This window comes from Vicia villosa, linkage group LG7 (assembly GCF_029867415.1).
Source record: "Vicia villosa cultivar HV-30 ecotype Madison, WI linkage group LG7, Vvil1.0, whole genome shotgun sequence".
Taxonomy (NCBI): Eukaryota; Viridiplantae; Streptophyta; class Magnoliopsida; order Fabales; family Fabaceae; genus Vicia; species Vicia villosa.
The window spans coordinates 82,722,048-82,732,833 of NC_081186.1; the positions used below are offsets into that span (position 1 = coordinate 82,722,048).

General features: G+C 33.1%; 3 protein-coding genes across 3 annotated transcripts; 1 reads left to right on the forward strand and 2 right to left on the reverse strand.

The window, feature by feature from the left end:
- Positions 1-567: 567 nt before the first annotated feature.
- On the forward strand, positions 568-1,390 carry LOC131617613 (uncharacterized). Its single transcript, XM_058888875.1, has one exon. The coding sequence runs from the start codon at positions 720-722 to the stop codon at positions 1,314-1,316; it is 597 nt and encodes a 198-aa protein (XP_058744858.1). The 5' UTR covers positions 568-719; the 3' UTR covers positions 1,317-1,390.
- A 1,721-nt stretch (positions 1,391-3,111) lies between these two features.
- Positions 3,112-6,728, reverse strand: LOC131617614 (26S proteasome non-ATPase regulatory subunit 7 homolog A). Its single transcript, XM_058888876.1, has 10 exons — positions 6,405-6,728; positions 6,226-6,318; positions 6,027-6,108; positions 5,182-5,278; positions 4,930-5,005; positions 4,709-4,767; positions 4,428-4,550; positions 4,121-4,178; positions 3,948-4,033; positions 3,112-3,499 (listed from the first exon to the last, which is right to left on the reverse strand). Exons 1-10 carry the CDS (start codon positions 6,589-6,591, stop codon positions 3,428-3,430), a joined length of 933 nt encoding a protein of 310 aa, XP_058744859.1. The 5' UTR covers positions 6,592-6,728; the 3' UTR covers positions 3,112-3,427.
- A 2,026-nt stretch (positions 6,729-8,754) lies between these two features.
- LOC131617615 (WUSCHEL-related homeobox 7-like) lies at positions 8,755-9,638 on the reverse strand. Its single transcript, XM_058888877.1, has 2 exons — positions 9,204-9,638; positions 8,755-9,102 (listed from the first exon to the last, which is right to left on the reverse strand). The coding sequence occupies exons 1-2, from the start codon at positions 9,541-9,543 to the stop codon at positions 8,900-8,902; spliced, it is 543 nt and encodes a 180-aa protein (XP_058744860.1). The 5' UTR covers positions 9,544-9,638; the 3' UTR covers positions 8,755-8,899.
- Positions 9,639-10,786: the final 1,148 nt, after the last annotated feature.

Below are 10,786 nucleotides of genomic sequence, written 5' to 3' on the forward strand. Positions count from 1 at the left end.
TATGCTTCTTTAATTTAAGCTGGCATGTAGGTTTTTATTCAAGAATTTGGAAAAATACTTTTGATAGTAAAATCACCATTTTATCCCTTGTCATCAAATTTCATTAATAGACACATAAAACTCCATTTAAATACTCTATAACTACTTCGACTAGGTTACACAATCTTATTGAACACAAATTGCTTAATAAAATCATAAATTACATCTTCTAACAAGTACTACATTGAAAAGTAAATCAAAGATAAAAATAAATTTTCGTTAAAATAATATGGATATAAATTGGAGAAAAATTCACATGTTAAAAGTTATAAACTCAAAAACTATTTTAAATAATTTTCGGTAAAAAATTAAAAGTTAGTAAGATAAAAATTAAAAACTATTTTTATAAAAGCTTAAACTATCGAGAATCATGAGGATGCAGTAAATTGAGTTTCAATATCGTTGTTGCCTTAAGTGGAATTAATAATCATGTTTTAACATCTCGAGATATGTGATTTTACAGTTTGACTTCAAACAACTCAGTTTCTTGTATTTTAAGATTTTCCTATTAGTGTGTATTGCACCACTTTCTGTTTCTTTTCCATTAACTTTTCAAGCTTAACTCTTCACTTTTACAACTCGAAAATAGGATCCTGTTAAACGTGACTTAAGCAAAAAATTGAGAAATTTATTTTACACTTAGCAACAAATTCTCTAGTTGGAAGTTGGGTTTAATCAAAATGAAGAACAGGGGTTTAATCTTGAAGCACTCGATCGCTCTTGTAACCATTCTGGTAACCGTTTGCTGCATTTTCATAGTTATTGTAACATTTTTCAAGCTTCCAGATGCTCAAAACAAGAGTAATCAGAAAATGGGGTTTTATCAAATCACCAGATCTAGAAAAGTCTCGATTCAAGATATTAACTTGGGCAGGTTTGGTGAAATGATGATTGAAATGTTGCCTCAAGATCTTGCTTTCACTGTTTTTGTTCCGTCCGAGGAAGCTTTTAAACGTGATCTGCATTTGAGTGTGGATGATAGTTTGAAACAAGACAGGTTTAATGATACTTATGCGATTGTGAGCCGTGTGTTGGGTTTTTCGGCTGTTCCTCGTAGGGTTTGGTCGGTTGATTTGAGGTTTGGGGAGGTTGTGAATTATGAGTCTTTGTCTGGGTTTGGTTTGTATGTTTCGAAAGGTGTTGATGGAATGGTGGTTGTTAATAGGGTTAGGTCTGAAATTGTGGATGTTAGAAAAAGGGAGATTGCTGTTCATGTTTTGGATGGGGTTATTATGGATGCTGATTTTGAACAATCGGTTTTATCTGAGGAGGATTGAGTGTATTCAAGTTTTAACATTTCACTCTTGTATATTCATGATGCAAAAGTTGATGCATTATTGTCTTTTTTCATTAGGACTTAAAAGTACTAAAAGCAAACGGTTTTTTTTTTTTTTTTTACCGTAGAAGATGTTGTTTACTTCCGATGTGTTTGAATTGGCGGTGGACATAATTGATTATAATAGAATTGAGTTTGGTATAATTGATTTTATCAGAGTTGAGTTTAGTAGAATAGATTTATGTTTAGATACATTTATGTAAAAATGAGTTGAACAATAAATTTCAGTGTAAAAATCTTTCACATAAGCTACAAATTCTAGCTTCAAGTAAACTCAATTTTGGAGACAGAATCAATTCTACTTTTGCCTAACCAAACATCTTAAAATTACCCAAAATCAATTCTACATCTCTAAAATTGCTTTTGACTCTTCCGAATGCCAAACCAAACATACACTTCATGGATATTGTTGGTGTTCTCAATCCTTGCTTAGCTCTTACATGTGATACGCATTGTTAATTAGGGGTGTGCAAAAATATGGTTAATTGAACCATATCACTAAACTGAACTGCATTGCACCATAAAAAAACTGAACCGTTTAAATGGTTAATGAACTGAACCATTTATTTTAAACAATTCTAATTCAGTTTAAAATTGGTTTAAACTAGTTCCTTTTCTAAAAATTGGTTTAATTATATAGATTAATTTCTAAACCAATTTTATATTATAAATTACTTTTAAAACGGATTTATTTTTAAAAACTGATTTTAAAAATCTCTCCCTATGTTTCCTCCTCTCTCTCCTCTCTCTCTCATCCTATCTCCTTAATTATTTGAATTACATGATTTTTTTTTTTTGAATTTTATTAATATTGCATTATATTGATATTGCATTATATTGTATAAAATTACTGAAAGCTTTTATAAGTACTTTTTAGCTTTGACTAATTGACGATAACTATTTTTTTTAGCTTTGACGAATTAACAATACTATGATGCTGAGTATACATTCAGAATATAATATATAATATGAGTGTATGTGCCAAACTTCTTAATTATTCTTAAGATTTTACATTAACTATCATTACTCCTTATTTTTTAAAGAATTTCCAATTCGATGGCTAAGCAAAATTTGGCAATATAATACCGTAACCGTATTAATTATATTAATTTTAAATTTTGTGCTTGCACAAATTTTTTAAACTATGTACAGTAAAAATGGAATACTTTTCAAACAGAAATAAATTCTATAGAATGAATATATTAAGAAATAAAAAGTGCAGCATATAAAATTGATTAATTAAATTTATACATATGCGAAAGATTAAAATTATAGTTTTAAAATAAACAATTGTGAATTTATAAAAAAAAAACTGATTTATAACAATAAATTGGTTCTGAACCAGTTTATAAGTAGAAATTGATTCTAAACTAGTTTATAAATACAAACTGGTTTTAAACCAGTTTAAAACTGAACTGAAATTGGTTTAACAATTAATTGGTTTTTTATTAAAGTAGTTTTCAAAAACTGAACTGAACCATTAATGTGGTTCAGTTCAATTCAGTTCATGAACCATGAACACCCCTATTGTTAATGATGTTAATCAACAACTTACAGGTGATACGCATTGTTAATGAGGTGCAAACTTGATTTTTAAACCAGATTAAAGAATCATTGTGATAATTGGGATTTCCAAAATCAGTTTTATTTAGTTATTTTTTCTACTAAGATAGTATTAAATTAGTGTGGAATTGTAGTTATCAGATTCTGCATATGCAAGGGATCTACAAAAGCAATGGAAATAAACATCAACTTTGATGTGATACATTTGTGAAAATAGTAAAATTAGAAATTTCCCTTTAACAGTTGAGTGAAGCTACCAGATAATCAAAGACAAAAGAGCAATAGAATTAAAATACATCGTAAATAAACCACAGGCGGAAACAATAACACATCCCTAGGGTTAAAAGATCATTTGCCATATTACATGTATTTCATTAACCCATGCAGGAACACTCGAGAGATACCAAAAAGGCGATGTCTAGGTCCAAGTATTGATTGTATTAAACAACTGTGCCTTTCGAACTCCAAGTCTCACAATCCTCTCAAATCTCAACTTCCTGCGGTACTTGGTACAGGCTCTGATTTGGAGTCTTCTTCCCTTTCATGTTCTTTGTTGAGCATCTAAAATGATAATTCAGATGTTATGAAACATAAATTGCATTAATGATTGATTTCAAACTATTCACTTGATAATTATCAATTATGGAACTTCAATTCAATATAAAACAATTCCAAATAAATCAACGCAAATTACTTAACTGAAGCCCAAGAAAAAAGGCATGATAAACACTTATTGAATATGAAATTTCTTAAGAAAACTTGTGTTATTGAAAATGTTGAAAACAACTATTTATATACATGAGAGATATGATGTAACTAAACAGAAATGCAATCCTATCATAATTCCTAAAGATACAAACAAATCAACCCTAAACAAGGACTAAATTGATTTTTGATTTGACATTTCTAAATTTGTCATTGTAGCAATATAATAACCCCAAAATACAAATCCAAAATCAGAAGACAACAATGGCAATACTAGCAGCATGTTTCATTAGTGTAATCTAACCTTGTTGTTAATCAAGTTGTGGAGTGCAATCACACTTCTGATGAGAGACGATAGGTATATTACTAGCATCATATCATTTGTTTTCACTGCAAATTGAGGAAAAGGGTCAACAATCTAAAAGGGAGATTGCATAACACTGACATTTATACTTAACATTAATTAAAATTCTTAACCTGCAAAAGCCTTGATCAAATCAGTGACATTGAGATTTGGCAGCAGGTTGAATACGTCCTAACAAAATAAAACACGACATGTCAACCACATCAACGGAATAAACCCACCAGAAAACATTGTAGAAAGCTAAAATCTGATCATTTCAAGTGATTTTTTTGTAGTCGCTAAAGTCAGGTGACTGATTTAAAATCCAGTTTTGAATTAAACTAAGTGAAGTTGATAGGCAACAATCATACATCAAACTAAATTCCTGGAACATTCGAAACAGCCAGAGATTCAGCGGTTATAACATTTATGGAAACCAACCTGCAAATGGTACAGGATCTCATGGTTTAAGGGAAGCTTTCCATCAATGACAAGGTCAAGGTAACTTCTTATCTCTTTGAGTCTTGCATCCAAACCCTTCAAGGCTGTGAGCTTTGCACTTACCTACATGATAAACAACATTGTCGGTATTTATCCTCACATCAAAAAAGAATCATCTAACATACTTGTCTAAAAAGACACTATTAGAGGCGGAGCAGGACAACAAAACCAAACCCAACTAGAAATGAATCAATGTATAACGAAGTGTGAACAAAAGGCACCTCAGTTGCAAGAGTGCTAATGGTTGTATCCTTCACATCTCTAAGCAAGTGCTCAACTCCTGCACAAAGAAAATAAGAATATAAACTTATAGGATAAATTGTTTAAAGAGAACCGGGTGGATGGATTCAAAGAAACTCAGCATTAATTAAAAAAGATTAAAAATATACAAACGAAAGCAAAAAGAACATGCAGCAGCTCTGCATTCCATTCCATGACATACCTATTTCCTCAACTTCATGAGCAGCAATTTCTGATTGCACATGCACAAAGACCTTTTGGCTTTTCTGAGTGGCATTCTACATTCAAAACATACCATGAATCAGTTCCTACATCTAAAGATTAAGTTTTAAACAAACCTAAACTCCTTCCAACATATAAACCAGAATGGTTGCCATACTAACAAGACACAATATATTAATAAAACCAGTAGTACATATTTTTCAAGAAAGATAAAAGGGTATTTCAGTCCAACCTCTTTAACCTCTTCAACAGCATAGTAAGCTTTAGTAGGAATTCCCAGCTCCTTAGGTTCAACATCAATAATAACCAAAACAGGATTTGGAACATAGCTGCAACAATCCATAAATTGATATGAACATTGATAAAAATTATACAAATAACATATATAACTTTTTGTTCTATCTTGTTCACAACCAATTATTAACTTAGTTTAAAAGAAAATGTCGCGTACATGATCATAATTACTCATTTGAATATAACTATATGTTGGATTCAAGTGTGAATGGTTAAGTCACACAACGACATATCCACCCAAAACCTTAAGGCAATATGATTATTAGTCATTTCTCTTATATATCCAACATTTCCTTCACTTCTAGTCGACGTGAGACTTAACCACACATTTGAATCTAATAATCTCCTTACAAGTGTGATTCACCTACGTCGCTAGTCATGACTTAATCACTCACACTTGAATCTAATAATCTCCTCTAAAATGTGATTCACCCACATCACTAGTCATGACTCTGATATAGGGAACGCCAGAAGTGTCAGTGGGCTAAACATTCAGATCCAAGAGACTTAGACACCACATATCCACTCAAACCCTTAAGGCAATGAGAATATGGGTCACCTCTCCTATATATCCAACGTTCCCTTCTTTTCTAATCCATGTGGGACTTTACCACTCATAATTGATTCCCAATACTATGTTACAGCAGAGGGACCTCACTCGATAAAACTATACTACTCATAGAGTCATAAGCTATAAAAAACAAGAAATACACTGAAACATAAGCTCCTAATTGCAGCAATAAACACAAAAAAGAAACACAATTAAGGGCTAAGAAAACATACTCGTTGAATAAACCATGAATGTCAAGGTCATTTTCTCGCAATTTCGGTCCAGTACTATACCACCCTACAACATGCTCCTTAGCTGCAAAAAAAAAATAGAAGAAATCATTAATCATTATTGTGAACATTTAAATTTAACTACAATAAAAAATTAACAACAAAAAAGGGAAATAGTTGAAGCAGCAAAAATCTTGTATACCATTGATTCTCTTAAACATGGAGAACATTGATTCATGATAATTATGATCGAGAAACCAAATGCTAGGATCCTTATCATCTTCTTCAAAAGGCACTGTTGAAAGAAAACAATTGAGAATCCATTAACAACTGAAAACTGAAATTGAAAACTGAAATTGAAATTGAAATTGAAAAACTGACCGGCGTAGCTGTTGGTGATATCAACGGTGCCTTTGAAAGAGGAACCGAGCAAGACGCCGACGACGCGTTTGCGAGTATCTTTGGCGACTCTGTTGTAGTTATCGACTATGCTGAGCAAGACTAGAGGGTGAACTACGACTTTTTCTATGGCTCTCCATGAAATTTGTTGCGTTTTTATCACATCCATTGTTGTTGTAGTAGTGATTTTTCGGTGCTTCAAACCCTAGTTTTTGTTATGATGATTCAATCGAGGAATGAATAATTGAAATTTTTCTTTGTTTTTTGTTCTTCCTGATTCCGATCTCACCTAAACCCTCTCAACTGAAACTACAACTCCGTCGGTTTTCGTTTTGGGCTTTACTCGCTCAACGGTGTCTACAGCCCAATCGATTAGCCCAAATGATATTAGACCTATGAATAGAAAACAGATTATTTTAGGGTATACTCATTACACTCCATCACTTACTCATACACCCTTACAAAATTACAAAACTAATTCTCGAATCTGACTTTTAAAATTCGGATGCACTTAGAATAAAACAAACCATTTCTGGAACACACCAAAATTAAATATAAAAAAATTATGGAGATTGAAATTTGTACAATAAATTACAGAGATTGAAATTCAAAAGCGTTTATCAAATCACATCCATGGGCAACCTTAGATTTAAAAAGCGTTTATGAGCACTATTTGGTAGCGGCAGCTGGGGCCGAGGATAAGAAGGATGTGGTTTTTGTTGAGTACAACTGCGATTGTGCTCTAGGATGTTGGATCATGTTTTTGGTTGACACGTTTTTCTTTATGGACAAAACTGCAACCTACGTGGACGTGACATATCTACGATACTTTATGGAATTGAGTACAGTCCAAGACTGAAACTTGAGGACCGTCATTCTGGTATATCTATACCAAAAGTTGAATGAAGCATGCAACTGGAGGATCAAACAATTGACTGCCTCTTGCACACTCCTCACGGTACATTTATTTTTAATTACATCACATTTAATATATTATTTGTTAAGTTGTACTAACATATTTTCATATTTGTGTTTCAGAGTTGGATCATCTCTTACTTCCACCGCATTCATGGCTACGATCTTGATCCGCTGTACACCGACGACATGCCTAGGGCTGCACGATACGTCCTCCAAAGGAAGAATCGGAAAGTGGGGCCATATCGAATATACCTCGATCGTACTGCTCACGATAACATCAACCGGACGCCCTTCCGTGATTATCAAGAGATTGTCCCCTTCTACCACATCTCGTTATATTCCGGATAGTTGGCATGTGGGAGCAACACCATGGTAAGTATCTGTCGGAGCGCTGTATCAGACAGTTTGGGCGCGTGCATATGATACCTAGTCTCCATTTGCGGCTGCTCCCGACACCATTTTTTGCCGAGATCTCACTCTATCTTTCAGGATTTGGAGCATCATTTGGTGCTAGAGGAGTATCGGAGTATGCGGACAACCGAGAGCTGGCATTGTGTAGATGGATGGATACATGACATCGTTATATCAAGGGTCACATTTTATCATGACAACCGATGCTCCAGGGCGTTCACCTAGGCCATCGCATGAAGAGCTCTTGGAGAATCAGCAGGCCGTGGCGGCATATAGGAGGCAGAGGAGGTCGCAGGGGGTTAGGATTAGGCATATTCAATAGTAGTAGTAGCCCATATTTTATGACTTTTTTTTGGTGTTGTAGTATTTCTACATTTTACACTTATCAGAACAACGATTACTATATTTTGATATTTTATTTTAGTCTACGTACTTTTTATTTCCATTACATTTTATGAATAAAAAGATATTAAATTTAGTTACTACGATTATAACTATGTAATTTTGTAGTATTTTTCAAAAATGAAATACTCATAGCACATTTCACATGTGTATATCCAAAACTGGATTAGGGTGTTTTCGGACATGCATATTATCTTAAAATATGAAAAGGGTGTTTTCGGATATGCAATCCGAAGGATATTTTAGAGTTTTCAGAGATGTTTTTCATCCTATATGGGTGTGATAAAAAATTTCCGTAAAATTATGGCCTTGCAAATTGGGTCACAAAACTCAAGCCCAAATACAGTCGTTGTTTTGTCCAGCCCATTTGATTTGAGACAGAGAAGAATTTTTTAATTAATATGTTAATGAGATTATTTCACATTTGTTTTTCTCTTGCGTATGGTTTGCTAGCTTCCTAGCATATGAAGTAGGACTCATTTGTAAAACCGAGAAATGACTTATTTGTAATGTAGATCAGTAAAGTACTAAAATAATCTTCAACTAAGCATTCCAATGTGAGACATCTCATGAAAGAAATTGAATTATAGAATCCCAAGTCATCTTTATAATCAATATCCAAGTACAATCCAACAGACTATATCACATACTACCAAGTTGAAGAGGCATGTAATGTAAAATTAATCACTAGATAATTAAACATTACTGTTAAAGCTACTTCCATGATACAGAAGATTGAAACTGTTTCACACAAAGCTCAACCGCAAGTCTAATGGTGGATGCTCTATTTGTTCACCCATTGTACACGTGTATGCAAATATTGAACTTTCCATGCTTTCATTTACATGCATACTCAACTTCTCTGATTCTGATTCCCCAAAGGAGTTCAATGGAAAAAGCTCAAGAGTCTCAATCACCCTATTAGGCTCCGAGTACATCTCAACAAGTTCTGCAACACATAAGAAAAAGAGTATATATCATCTTTTTATCTTTTAGCTAAACATATATTGGGTTATCATAGTGTTTTTGACATAAACTATAAGTACTTACGTTGTGTAGAAGCATGCATGGAGTTGTCTCTATGATGAGCTGTGACATCCTTGTTGTCATCATCAAAAGAAACCTTTCGACGTTTTTGTCTTTCCCTAGCCTTATGATTTTGAAACCAATAGAACACGTTCTTGCTCTCAACCTTACCATAAAAACTGAGCTGATTTGATATCTTTTGAATTTGATCAGTGCTTGGAGTTCTGAGCCCTGCTCTAAAAAGTTGAGTCAGATGTTTAACTTGTTCTGTCGTTGGATTCCAACGTCCACACTTCGTGCCACTGCTAGTACTACTTCCAGATCTCATGCAAAAGCCTGACATATTGATACTATTATCTTCCATATGAAATTCTAGATGTTTATGATTCTCTGAACTCAACACTTTTAACTCTCAGTGCATATATATAATTCAGTAACAGAATAATAATATACACTGTCTCAAATCTCATACTCTACGTTCTGTCTGCTATGAGTTTAGGGAATGTGAGACACTATTATATTAGAGTATACTGGTGCTTTTTTAATACAAATATACTAAAGATATGGAGATTCGCAAAAGAAGACATTGTTCAACGTTTTGGTTTCACTAATTGAGGTTAAACTATTATTTTATGGGATTTTATGTTATTTAATTTTCTCGAGTTCATGTTCTAAGACACAACACAATGTGTTTTTCAGTAAAGTGTACACTTACTCCCATGATTGTACTATTCTAGATGTCTTTATGTATGTTTGGTGTAATTATTTTTATTGTCTTATGTTTTATGCTAAGTGCTTAGACAGCATACTTATCAGATTGATTCTATTCAATCAAGTCGTGTGAGTTAAGACAAATTTTATTTTTAAAAAACAAGTGGTTGTTCAACTATACAAATGACTTAAAGTTTTTTTTTTTTAAAACTTCCCTCTTATAAAAAAAATTACCTTAAAAAAATATTAGAATTTTTATTTTAATTATAAAATTAATATAGATAACTATTTTGAAAAAAAATATGCGAATACGACACTTTTATGAGATAGAGAGAATACTAAATAGAAAAAGTTAACGAAAAAACAAAAAAATTATCTAAAAAATAAAGTCTCATAGTGTATATAAGAGTGATTGCTTTTGTAATGAAGGCTAACTCAATGAAATACAAAGCAGGCAAAACGTACATAGCATTGGTGAATCTCTCTCTCTCTCTCTCTCTCTCTCTCTCTCTCTCTCTCTCTCTCTCTCTCTCTCTCTCTCTCTCTCTCTCTCTCTCTCTCTCTCTCTCTCTCTCTCTCTCTCTCTCTCTCTCTCTCTCTCTCTCTAGTCGAGTTCACTTTAGAGAAGTTGTGACTTATCTTGGGCTCGTGCTACCATCATCAAATCTCAAGTTTCAAAAAAGCTACTCCTTTCTGCACAACCAGATTCAAGTTACATTGTGAGTTTTAGAGAAACATCAAAGGTGGGTCTTCTTCAAACACCTACAGAATGCTCAGTCTTGCTTTGGAATCAACAAGTTGAGGGAGTAATTCTCTCATATACGCTTCACAAAGTGGTTATGTATCCACAAATCCCACCTATGTCCAAGACTGAGCATGATCAAGTTGCCAACATC